This window comes from Falco rusticolus, chromosome 3 (genome assembly GCF_015220075.1).
Source record: "Falco rusticolus isolate bFalRus1 chromosome 3, bFalRus1.pri, whole genome shotgun sequence".
NCBI lineage: Eukaryota > Metazoa > Chordata > Aves > Falconiformes > Falconidae > Falco > Falco rusticolus.
Window position 1 is genome coordinate 47194218 of NC_051189.1, and position 13817 is coordinate 47208034.

The window sequence follows — 13817 nt, forward strand, 5'->3', positions numbered from 1 at the left end:
GCTTTTTTGAACTGGGCCTGAAGAAATGAGGTTTGAAAACAAACTATTCATGAACAGATTCATGTATTTGTTTGGGAAACCTGCTGCAGAATAAAATCTCCATGAGTAAAACTGGCTTATTTCTCATGACTTCATGAGCTATCCTGTTGTAGACAGAACCAGTTGTCTGGATTGAAAATGCAATTTGAAGACAAAAGTTTGGGACAAACTGGGGGGTTTCAAAACAAACAAGAAATGTTGTACCTATGGTTGCTGCCAAACATACAAAAATCCATGCTACCATATTGATCACAAGTCATCTAGAAGAAAAGGGCAAAGACTAAGAACAGAGAATTAGGCATTTGAGGGCAAGCTGGAGTAAAGAAAACTGAGAGAATGAATACCCAAACAGTTGCTACTCAAACTCTTTTCTATAAGAAGAAGATTAGGGTGCTATAGCCCTGGATATAGAAAAGCCCTTTATAATTTCAGATGAAGGATTTAGCCTTCTGAACAAGCCCATTCAAAAACTGACACAGAATCTGGATTACATAGTAAAAATCCTTATGAATTTGCAGATTTCCACTGCAGCGAGTATTCACATGTCAATTGTATTGTTCACATATTTTTCTCTACAATTTTTATTCTTAAAGAAAATGAAACATACATTCTTTCAGTCTGTACTGATACCTTATCCATTGTAGCAAGCAGTTTTGCTGTCCAGATTTCTTTAAGGTATTATCTTAAAGATATATAATATATAACTATTATTTATATCACAAAAGATATTAATTAATAAAATTTTGTATGTTACTTCTTAAAGCCAGATGAGCCCTACTATCCTGTCATCATTAGTTTCAAATTTATTTTGTGACATCTGAGCTAACAGTTTGATCAGTTTTTAATGAATATGACATTGGGCACATATATTCTCTTCCACAATGGAGAAAGAAAATACAGGAATACAGAGGGCATAATGATAAACAAAGATTCAGTCTGGTTTTCATACAACAACCGTTGTGTCCTCTGGAATCGTTAGAATGGAAAAGCAGATAAAATAAACAGAGACACATTTAAATAATAAATGAAGCATATTGCAAGCAGATTTCTCTAGATTTCTACATCAGAGAACAAACTAATCTGGGTTGGCTGGCAATGATGAAATACTCTCTCCTTCCCTCCCCAAAAGAAGATTCCTATGTACTTTGCAATGATTTTATGATTACTTTAAAACAAAAATTTAAAAATCTTCCAAACCTAAACTCAGAGCAAACAGTAGGGTCTAGTAATGTATCAGCTAGAAATTTCCTTTTGATCTGAAATAAACATTTCCTTTTGATCTGAAATTTGTTTAAGTTACTTTGTTCTTTTGCCAATAACTACTCCAGAAATTACTCTTCTAGGAAAAGCCCTTTAAGCCTCAAAAAGCAATAATATGTTTACCATGTTTAAAAGCAATAAGTGGGTGGAAGAATTGGAAACATGAAAAAATAAAACTCTGCGTGGAACACTATTAGTGTTCAGGAAAGTTGACAAGAAAAGGTCAGTTTAAAGTAGCTACAAAGGCAAGATATCCTAAAGAAATGTTACCTATCAGTTCTATCAATCAAGCACATCTTAACAAGCACTGATACCTCCCTGGCCTTAAAAGTCTGGAAAATCAAAACAACTTTTAGAGTATATTTAATCTCACTCAAAATTACTTCAACTTAACTGTTTCTCTGTTGCACAATGCTGACAATGCTTAAAAGCAACATGTTACCTATGGAGACAATCACATCAGCTACAAGAGAAAATTATGTCTATATGGAATACAAAACATTCATATTTTTGATACTTTGTCCATGAAAGACTTTATGTAAACATAAATTTTAACAAAAAGACACTCACAGATTCAGTTACATTTTTCCTCATTTTTTTACCTGCCCTCTAGCAAAAGTGATCAGGCTGTTTCTTGAGTTAAGCCATCGTTTCCCCGAGTCACTCTTTTCTCCTTGTATACAAAGATAGGCCTCACCAGTGGCATCTGCTTTCTTCAAGTCTCCCGTGTGCAAATGGATTGTATATTCCACAACTTTAGAAAAAATACACATACAAAACCAAAAAGTCAGCAGAACAAAGCGCTCTTTGTCCTCTTGCCCAACACCTGCATTATGTACTGATCCCTGGTAGAAACAATTGCAAATTTCATCTGAACCCCATACTATGCCACAGAAGAGGGAGTACAGGTCTCTTCAGTCCTAGTGATAACCAAAACATTCTTGCTGCATAACTCCCTGTTTGGCAACCTGCAGAATACAGATTTGTTCTGCTCGGACACCACTCCCAGAAAATCAGGACTAATGGCTGCTGTTTGGGGCACAGGATCTCCTATGTACTAGCCCCTTCCCCCTAAGGTAGGGAATTCCTTTCTAAGAAATACTTTATGTCTACATGCTCTTTGGAAAGTCTAAGTTTTGCTTTTTAAGACTACCTACTCATATTTCATTGTTTCTTCCTTACCTCTCTCTCTATTATTTTCTCCTTGAAATGAAATGGGAGGTTAGACTTATAAATGACTCAGAAGAATGCTGGGACCTGATTGTCTTAAGCTTTAAATTCATGTAATTACCTCCCAATGAATGAACACTTCAGGACTATCAAGCTTTCTCACTAGCCAGACCGTAATACTCTCACAACATTCTTGAGTTAAAACATGTGAATGTGAAACAGAATTACTGAATTAAAAATTCTTCAACTTCAGCTTTAATACATGAATAGAAAACCTCCTCACATTTAGTGTCAGTCTCCAAAGAATCTCCCATGTACTATATACTGACCCACAAAACCAGATCAGCTAGGTGAAATTTGAGTTTATGAGAAAGCATTCCTGATTTTCTCAGTTGTGGTCATAGTATAAAGATTAGAAGAGACACCTATGGCCACTATGTGGAGCTTCTGCTTCTGTGCCTCTTTCTTACGCAATACACAGGGGAGTGATGTAGATGAGACTAGATTACATTAATTCCAAAGAAACTTAATGAAAAACTCCTATGTTCATTCTTTAAATGACCTATTTTAGCCCCTGAGTTTATCATGGAAACAAGGAACAAGGAAATACTTAAAAGAAGCAGGTCACATTCTCAATATTCATGGTTATTTGCATAATTTTAACAAGAAGGAGCCATGGAAAAAAATAAGAAGGGGGTTTGGGGGTTGGGTTTTTTTTTCCTCCAAGTGTTGTATGTCTGCTCTTACTCAGATTACCATAAGAAATCTGTGTAAAAAATCAAGACTGATTTTTTTTCTTAAGGACTGTGCCCCCTTAAAATCCAGCATTTTACACATGCTGAGCTATCTTTGACTACGCCAAACTATTCAGCCCCAACTCCCACAACCTTCATCACTGGCACAGTAAAGCAGACATAGACAACATCTAGACTATGTGACAGTTATGTGATGGAGAAAGTTTTCCAGCCTCACTCTGCCACTTGTCCCTACCTGGCTATATATCTGCTTTCCCAGGAAACACATGTGAGCAAAGAAGGGAAATGGTGCTTAAGACAGACATGAAACCAAGGAGAAACTAAGAAGCACTTTCAGTCACAATCGACAAGTCAAAGAACACCGAAATACACATTATTCAAGTCTGAAATACATATTTCAGCCTAAAAGACATCACAGAATACACAAATAGCTAAGTATACATCCTGGAAACATCTGGTATTTTCAGTATAGTTTGCTTCTTGAATCAAATTTATTCCAAGATAGAAATGGCCCAATTTAACCAAACCGTACATCCTTGAAAAAGATATAATTATGAGAACTTTCTGGTAGGTTTGAGAATAATTGCTAGAACCCAGAAGCTAAGGCTGTCATTTATTTTCAAGCGTAGGTGATAGGAAAACAGGGAGGGGAGAAAAAAAAAGTGTTCTGAGGATATTTATTTTTAAGCTTTTCTTACAGCTTTTTTCACAAGCTGGTGCTATTCATATCAAGTGCTATAATCAAAAGGCCTGAATTCAAATATTGTGACAATTTATATAGCTATTTCTTTATATATTAAAAATAAAAAGGTCAAATAACTGGAACAAGGTTTCTAAAGGGTCTTTGCATACCGATTGGAAAATTAGTATCTAAAAGGATTTGTCAAATTATAAGAGCTGTGTCAGTCCTCAAATACAGTTGTGCTCATTCAATAAACTTCTGAAATGTCTTTGTTTCTCTTCATGTTTTACTATGTGGGGATGATGCCCAAAAAAATGTTTTCTGAAAAGTAACTTTATTTCACTGCAGCACTATTTATTTTACTTCAGAGACTTCCCCTGGGATTTTTATCTTTTTTTAATCATTTAAACCAAGGGCTGGGAAAGTACTTGTAATTGACAGCATCATTCATGTTTGATGATAAGAAGTAAACCAAGAGTTTTCTTAGGCTGGGGTCCTAATGCATCTCATATCCCTTTCTTCGAGGCAGTTAAATATGCACTGCCATGTGAAAGACAACATAGCTGCATTAAAGTCAGCGTAGCTACACAAACTTGCTCTTGCTGGAGGTCCAGATAGTTGAAAGTATGTGAGCTGTCCAGATGACTCTTTAGCATTTAGCCAATGGTATTTTTGTTTTTAGAGGAGTTAAGATATGAAGATAAGATTCTGTGTTAATCATCTACAGTGTTGCCTTGCCTGTATACTTTCTTCATATAAGCAGATTCATTGAAGTCAAAAGGCTACTTGTGTGAATAAGGTCAGGAGAGTTTGATCCACAGATCTGATCTCTCATGTAGGATAGATTAGAAATCACAGTGCTCACAATCATCTTTACTGCTTTTGTCCAGAATCATTAATATACTTCATCATGAGCTTAGCTTTAATCACACAAGTAGCATTCAAACAAAATATACACTGAAAATCAGAAACATATCTAATTATTTTTGCTGAGGTAGTTATTTTCAGCTGAATCTTCTGAATCTCTTGATGCATAATTTAAAGCTCAATGTAGTCATGGCAAATACTTCCTGTTCATTTTCAAAGGCTTTGGATCAAAGAAAGGACTTCACTCTATAAGTGAAATAAAAATATACAAAGTAACCCCTGTGAAGGAAGATGTGACATAAAAGTGATTCTGAGAAATGGGGTAAAAGTTTTTAGGATGAGTACGGGACCATTCTGACTAACAGATGAACAACATACCCCAACAAAAAAACCTACTAAAATAAGATATTCTGTTCAACTTTGCCATTCTTTGTCTCTTCCCAATCCTATTTATAAAAGCTCACTTTCAGATGCAAGCTAACATAGTACAAAACTGAAAGTGATCACCTAATGCTCATTAAAAAGGGAATAAAATGTGATTTACAGCTAGAATGGAAGGCTGTGTTCTGAATTTGCCTGTTGTTTAATTTGCTATGGACTATGCATTTAAATATCATTTATTGTGATAATTCAGTAACATTTACCCACAGAACTCTCAATAGCCTTTCAAGGGTGAACAGCTTAAATGACATAATCACATCCTTTCTGAATGTCAGAGGTATAGTTAAACCTTTTACACCATTGTGATTTTAGCTTTGTAATGAAATCAGGCAATGCAGGTCATTTTTCCAATGGCAGGTAAACAGTAAGAAAAGCTGTGGGGGAGGAAGCGTACTATCAAATGAACTCCTCCTGTCGGAGCTCTCAAGACCTTTGCTCTTACTGCTCTCCTCTATAGCTTTTTCCATGGAAAGATAAGATGGTAGGGTTGAGCATATAAAAGGGGCAGGGTAGGGTGCTGTTTTTCAGAGCTGTTGGATAGAGCCAACAGACTTTTTTTCTTCATAGGCTTCTGCAAAAGTTCTACTCTACAAAACAGTGAAATAAATAGAAAAAAGCAATACAGGGAATAAGTATTCCAGAGATTATTGTCATAATTCCCCATTATGTTTTTATGTCCCCACTTTTGTTTTTAAATGAATGTTAGGCAACAAAGAATCAAAGAGGAGTAGAGTAGGCAGGGATATTTTTAAAATGCTCATTTGGTTCTATGGCAAAAAAATGTGGAAAACTAACTTGATGGCTAGCCCTGCTAATTTATCACTTAAGAAGTGTCAAAAAATTTAAATCATTTTTTCTGTGAAATTAAAGGTTCAGAACAAGATCCTCAGTTGATATAGCCATGCAGCTAATATGCTCAAGACAGTGGAGCAAATCAGTTTATGCCAGTTGAATATTGGATCTTATTAACCTAGTCGAAAGTACAGGGTTCATCTAACCTACACAACAGAGTGTGGTAGAAAGATGCCTGAGTGAGCAGGAATTTGAATCAATAAAAGTGAGCAGAACAGCATGATTCACTTCACCAGCTCTACTCCTAAGCCAGGCTGGTTCATGCGCGTTTGGAGTCATGCTTGAGCTAAGAAGACTAGTAAGTCAAAAGACTACATTAGCTGAAGCATCTCTAAACTTCTTTCCTTTGGAAGATAATATGAGACTTACCATTAACTTTAATGAAAAAGCAATTAACTGATACATATAAGCTTCTGGACTGAATTGTATCTGGAAGAGTTAAGTATCATGTAGTGAAAAACTACTCCATGCTCAAACATATCATGGTACACTACCACATAATAATGATCTATTGTAATCAACAAAGCAGTGAAATGTTATAATTATCTATTAACTACAACAACATAAAGTTGGATGATTTTTAATAGAGGTCAATATGTTTGCTAATACAGATGTTTCTTACTACAGATATTAAACACTTAAACTCTTCACATTCTTATGTTATCAGACTTGACTGGGGGAGTGAAGAGGAGCAGGATGTCAGTAGACACCAGAAAATGCACTTTTTTTATCTCAGAGGAGCCTAAAGTCAACCAGAAGAGGCCAGTTTGCAACTGGTATTAAAAATCCTTTAGTAAAGGTAACGCTGATCTTCAATACTTGCTTTGACAGTTATATATTGCAAAGTTCTTTCAAAGTTCTTACTCAGAAAGAGATTCTATTGTTATATAACTCCTGATGCATACCTTAAACTGCAGTCACAAATAATGGCATTCTAAAAATCAAGATATTATCTAAAAAAATCAAGAAATTTGGAGTCTAACAGCAAGAATTTCTAAAATGTTAATTGTTACTGTGTTCAATAACTTTGTCCCAATGTTTTCATATGCACATCAATGTCCTGCACAGAATTATCACAGAATTCATAAAAAAAAAAATTAATCAATGTCTTTTAATCCAAAGTCCAAAAAGGTGCATGGTAAATAATTTGACCTATGATACAGATAGACTAAAATAATGTGCTCACAAACACTAAGATGGGCAGACTAAAGAAAAGAAATAAAAAAAAATATTTCCTTCTGTGACACTAGCTAATATCCAGAACACAAATTAAGCTCTGAGATAATCTCACAGAATCTAATTAAACTATGCAATAGTTCAATCTTGTTTGATTAAACTTTGATCTGTTTCTTTTAGAATAATTCAATCTGGTAAAATACCTCTAGTCTGGAATCAGGCACTCACTTTTAAGAAGAAATATTTCTACAGATAGCAGAAAGAAACAATTTTGGAGAATCAAGTTTAAATTTTGCTTATTTTTTCTTCATGTGTTTGTTTTTAATTATTAAGAAAAGATTCAATGATAGCTGATAACTGTGATGGGATTTACTGGCCATGAAAAATTATCCTCATGCCCCACCAGATGAGGTGGGATATGCAGGAGACATGGACAGAGGATACATTAGATGTTAGAGATGGGGGAAAATGGAACAAATGTGTTTGTAGATGCAGGAAAAATTTAGAGTGCTCACTGCTTTTAACGAAAGGAATTGCAATTTTTGTGAAGATTACAAATTAGCATGTGTATGTGGGTTTGCCTTACTAAATCTCATGGAATCAATTATTTTAGAACAGAAGTAATTATGTTAGTATGGTTTTCCTTACAACCAGGCAATTGACATTACTGAGAAAGGTTACTGTTTATTTGGATGCTTAGGTTTTAGCATTTACTTTGCTTCCTATAAAGATATATACCTGTTGTTTGCTTTGTCTGGGGAAAGCAATGATCAATATCTTTCAAAATTGTTTTGTCTTTATTTGAATTTATTCTATCAAGACATTCATTAAAGACACCTCCATAATGGATGTCTCTTTCAAAGCAATAATGAGAGCAAACACATAAAAATGAATATTATTTTTTTTGTCTCTAGTAATCAAACTGGAACACAAGGAAGAAGCTGACTAAAATTTTAGACTGAATTAGTATTGGGACTACAAAGAATAAAATTGATATTAACACTTCCAGTTGTACATCACTGGAGTCCAGAAAATGGTTTGTAGGAAACTTCTTAGGTTAGTACATACTACCCATCAATGGAATAATTTTTCAAGGGAGAGTATATACACATGTTTTTCCTAGAAAATTTCCAAGAAAAACACCTTATCTTTCTAATATATCTGAAAACAAAATTGCTTTGCAAATCAGGATAATACTGTCTGACAGTATCTCCATGTGGTTCTCAGCATAATAGAGGCTTGAAGGTGTGTCTTCTTGAAAATCTTCTTGTTTGAATTTCTGGACTTTTTATATGTAGTTAAACATTTAGCAATTTTGAATTCTAAAAATAATTACCAATACATACATTTTTCCCAACTTTTTCATAAATAAGTTGGGGAAATAGAGCTTTTTAACAAGTTCTGTATTTCCTATATTCATAATCATACATTCTGCATATATTACATCCAATATCCAATGTTGTTTTGAATCTGATGGATCAAAACCATAAGATTTTTTCAGTAAATGAATACAAGGCTACTAATTATTTAAAATTATGGAAACATACTCAAACCCACAAATTTAAAAGGTCTTCAGTGTTTCATTTGTCCAAGTTTCAACTTTAAATGGAATGAAATATTCAGGAAAAATCTCTTTAAAGAATAGTGTGCAAAAGTTCACATGGAATATTTTATTCCTTTTTCTGGTCCACTTCCATCTTTTTCTATTAATTTCTGCTTAAGCAGAACACTTTTTGTACTATGGCCTCTAGCAATAAACCTCTTAACTGTCACTAAAAGCTTCAATATATGATCTTTACTATTCCCATCAATCCTCTTTATTCTAATGAACTGGATAGATGGTAAGCCTGTTCTTAAATAGCTAGTGGCCAAGTTATCAGTATGCAATTTTTTGTTCCTCTCCATATTCCTGGAGGGTTGGGAAAAATCACTTTATTGTCTCTCTGGCATCATACAATTCACATGTGTTACTAACAGCAGAGAAACATGCAATTTAATATATAGTTTTGTGGAATATTATTTACTGTGCTGTAAACTTCTCATCAATGTTAATAAAAACACTAGTGCAATTGAAATTCTGGGATATCTCTTTGCTGGCTAACTATAACACATTTTAAAAATTCTGCCTCTGTTTTGTAGGAACTCTGCAATTCTTTCATTCTTAAAAAAATTACTATGTTTCTAGGTCACATACTTTTTTGTGAATAGGAAGATTCAGGTAATATCACACAGTGGATGATATTTTGTACATATCTTCAGCTGACATAGCATTAATTTGAAGAGATAATAAGTAAACTAAAAGTGGAACATCATCTAGCATGAAAGAAGCCAAATCCTAAGTTTGGTGCCATCAGTTACAGCATCTGTCATAATCCTGATACCAATGATTTCTGTTCTCTCAGCTTTCTTTTGTGATAAATGCATGTGAAAAAAAAATCATACTGCTTAATATCAAATTCTTGTGGAAACCCTCACAGTGTTTTAGGCCCAAAAGAGATATACTGGGGTTCCAGTGACAGATCCTGACCCCAGTGGCAAAAAAAAAGGATTTAGCTTACCAGGCAAAGGCTCCTGATCTGCGTGGAGAGCCGGCAGTTCCACACATTTGTCTTCTTTAGGGTTGAACCAGCAGTCAAAAGCTAAATACATCTCTTCCTTTGTGCCTGTGTGCTTCATATGCAGTAAATCTAAGTGCCATGACTGTTTTAGCTTGCTATGTGAGCCAGTTACCTGAACTTTGTCTATTAAGCCAATATCTGCCAGTTCATCCTATGTGAGGAGGAAGAGAAGATTAATGGATCTCATTCTAATTGTGCCAGATCAAATGTAGTTGACAGCTGTATGCAACAGGTGAGCAAACTTCAGTAGTTAAAGAACTGGGACAGATTTATAACTGCTACTATTTTTCCCCTTTCTAATGAATACAAAATTTATTTACTACCCTGAATGAGGAGATGCAATGCTTGAGGTTTGATATCAGGGAGCAAATGATGGCAGTCACTGCTGAAATTGGTACACAGAACAAGACAGAGTGTCCATAGATATTACACTGATTCAGTAGACTATTTGCAAGCACAGATGCTTTAGTCAATGTAAAACATTTTGAACACTATTAGAAATATTTCTTACAACTTGTAGCAAAAAAATGGTGCATTTAACTATAAATTTGAAGGAGTATTAAACTGTTTTTGAGGAAACATCCAAGAGCTCCTCCATCTTTACCCTACATCAAGTTTTCATATAGAAGGTGCCTATTAAAATCTTCCTCTTATTGCATTCATTCTTGGGAAAAAATCTCCTAGTTCTACTGGAGATAGTACAGCAGCTCTGTGACATAGCATTGCTTGAGTAAGTGAAAGTAGAGGAGGCCTTAGGTAACTATAATTATTGATTTTTCCCTGTAAGAGAAAAAGAGAAAACAGAAGTTGTCTTTCCCTCTTCCTATTCTCTGCTTCTCATACTCTTTCCCCTACCCTTCCATTTCAAAAGCTGCCCAGCTACTAGAAGTGCATTTGATCTGACTTCAGCCTTTCCTCTGACAGTGCACTTCCAGTTTTATTCTATTTCTTTATATTTACCAGAGATTCCTAGAAATAACTTAGGAAAACCTTCTGGGTACTCCTCATTTTGGATCACGTTTATGGCCTAGGCGAATCTATTTAGTTCCTCTTGCGTTAAAGAAAAGAGGAACATAAGAAAACAGCCAACTATTTCCTTAGCTCAATCGTTGAGTCAAATTTACCTGACCAGTAGGAAGGAGAACCAGGAAACAGTTTCTTTAACCACAACTTCAAGGCTGCTTTCCGATAAACCTCTAAATGAAATGTAATATATTTTCACTTTGGGGGCTTTTTGCCAAGGGTCTCCTCAGCTCTTCCCCCACCCCCCACATGATTTCCTTTTGCTACCTGATTCCATGGTTGCAGCAGTCAATCATGAAGAAACATATTTCAGGATATGGCTTCATGGAAATATTTCTCTGATGCAAAGCTAGCTTGTGAGGTTCCCACTTCCCTGTCTGCCCACTTGCTCCCATTCCCTCAGTCCTGCCCTATACTTTTTTCTGCAGCTACAGGATGAACTAATCAAGGTTAAAACTAAGGCTAAGAAGTGAATCAAGGTTGAAAATTCCAGTTTTCTCACAGGGATCAACTATTTCCTCAAAATCCACGAAGGGCAAAAGAAGGATGGAGCAAGCAGTACAAGAACGGGACAGGTGGTAGTTAGACTTCCCTTGAATACTGCCCTAGCTTCCAGCAGTTTGTGGCTCAGAGATTTCCTGAGCCAGAGGAGGTATCTGCCATGCTTACCTCCAGATTCTTTCATGGAGAACAAACCCAGAAAAGCGTAAGAGTGAGACAGCGTTGGCAATGCAAAGGAATTATAGCTACAGGAGGGAGGTAAGAGCGTTGGGAAAAGAAGCAGCCTACAATTCAGCAAAAGACGTTTGTAAATATTTCAGTTAATGGGTAATAGGAGGAAATGAAGACAAACAATGGAAGGGCAGAACCAAATGAGGAAGGAGAAAGCCTGTGGGTAAAAAGGAGCTGATCAAGAGGGAAAAGACAATTATAATGACAGGCAAAAAAAGAGAGAAACCCTGCAAGAAGAGGAAGTTAGCCTGGAGAAACATGGTGGCAGGGATGAATAAATTACATGAAAGAGAAAAATGATAATTCTGTAAGTTTTATCTCATTTATGATTCTTCCTTCTCCATCATCAGCCTCAAAATTTCTATAGTATCCCATAGCATACTGTGTGTTTACAAATTACTTACTTTTGTGAGATCAACAAAACCTGTAAATCAGTACCTGCAGTGTGGTATATACTGTGATATGCACCAAGGGACCAATTTGCTCACTTAGGCATTCTCAGCATCACACATTGGGAGAATCTGCTCCTTCAAAAACCGTTGTTCAAGCGACAGTGTTACTACCTACAGACAAAAATGATGACCTGTGCCAAACCTGCACAGAGGACTTAAAAATCAATTTGGTGGTTTAGTTTAAAGAAACAATTTGTCTTAAAATTAAGTGGGTTATTGGCTACATGATTCTTAGACTTTTCTTTCAATAGAGAAAGGTTGAAGTACTTTGATCTGAATTGCTTTTCCTGTAACTTGAAGTGGCAACTTTTTGCGACTCAGATTGCCGTAGAAGATAAAAGAAAGGCATATTGGACCCTCTTCATCGCTCAAGTCAGATCCAATGATGTCCATTATCCAGAGACCTGATGAATTCATATTGATTTCAGACAGTTTAGGACTAGTCAATCTTCTACCTTTAAAAATTATCAGAGAGAAAGAGGAAAGAAGACAACATGAGAGAATGACATAATATAGCAGGACCATAGCCTTTACGGTACACAAACAAAGCTCTGTTTGCAGTTTATGTTGTATCTATAGCAAGAGCTCACTAAGAATAACACATCAATCCCTTTATTAGAATATTTGCCAAGACTTTAACACCTTAATACTCCTTCTGTGTTTAAAATTTAGTTTCAGAGTTATTTTGTTGATGCCAAGGTATTTTCCTTGTCATGTTTAGAAGTAATTGCTAAGAGAACATTCAGTCACCTTTTAGAGGTCTAATTAATTGTTCTTGAAAAAGCAATCAATGTTACTAAAACTAATTTATCATTCAGAAGTACCAGCCATATGTAGCATGTAGGCACCTAATGCAAAATGAATGATACTAATGAATTCTGCTTGTAACTAGATCTTACCTAGCAATATAATATGTGCTGTAACAGTGCAAGACTGACAGGTAAACCTATAATAAACATGCAAAAATATTTGCCAGATCTCAGAAGATCAATATTACTATCTCCCTCTCTTTCTCTTCCTTAATTACTGTTATCCTTCATTTTCACTCTGTTTTAACCGTTCTACAGGAAATTAAAATTATTTCATGGAAATGAACAGCTCAGTAAAATGCACTTTCCACAACTCAGAAAAAGCACACAACTGAATACCTGTGTATCTATCATGGGCACCTTATGTTTTAAAGCTTTTTATCCCTGGACAAACTTTTGTAGCTTATTTACTTTACATTAAATTGTTTTCACAGGATTGAAGGAAGGAATCTTTTCTATTAGTTCTAAATGACTGAAGGTCCTGCTGTGAGTGTTCTTTTGCTGTATACATCCAGGTTTAGATTTGCACAAATTGTGGCATAGTAGGCTTGAAATGAGCAGAAACTAAAACTGTTGCTTTGTGCTGTGGAATAATACCACAGGTAAAGGCTAGGCTTATTTCACTACAGTAACTTTTCTCTGGATTTCAAATGGGATCCTAAGCTGCCTGAAAAGTGGTTCATAAAACTTATGCTATTTATCCCCATGAGGAACACATTCCAAACTCTAAACTGCTTTAAATCTTTCATTGCAATCTGGTATATTTAATTTGGAAGGCAAGTGTTCCATACACAACACATAGACAAAAGAGAATTTTATTAACTTTGACCTTACCAGGTGTGGGTTTGCTATAGTAGTAAGATCAGACTGAAAATTCACATTTTCAATAAAAGAAGGCTACTACAGAAATTTGCAAGAGCTCTAGGCAAATTTACAGATAC

The 13817-nt window shown here is 35.3% G+C and overlaps 1 protein-coding gene across 1 annotated transcript in view; it reads right to left on the bottom strand.

The window, feature by feature from the left end:
* The window catches only part of RP1 (RP1 axonemal microtubule associated), a 186624-nt gene that overhangs the window by 57106 nt on the left and 115701 nt on the right, over nucleotides 1–13817 (bottom strand). The window contains 3 exon segments of the mRNA XM_037381809.1: nucleotides 1902–2053; nucleotides 9801–10011; nucleotides 12335–12522. Of these exon segments, the coding sequence (XP_037237706.1) occupies nucleotides 1902–2053; nucleotides 9801–10011; nucleotides 12335–12522 (551 nt within the window).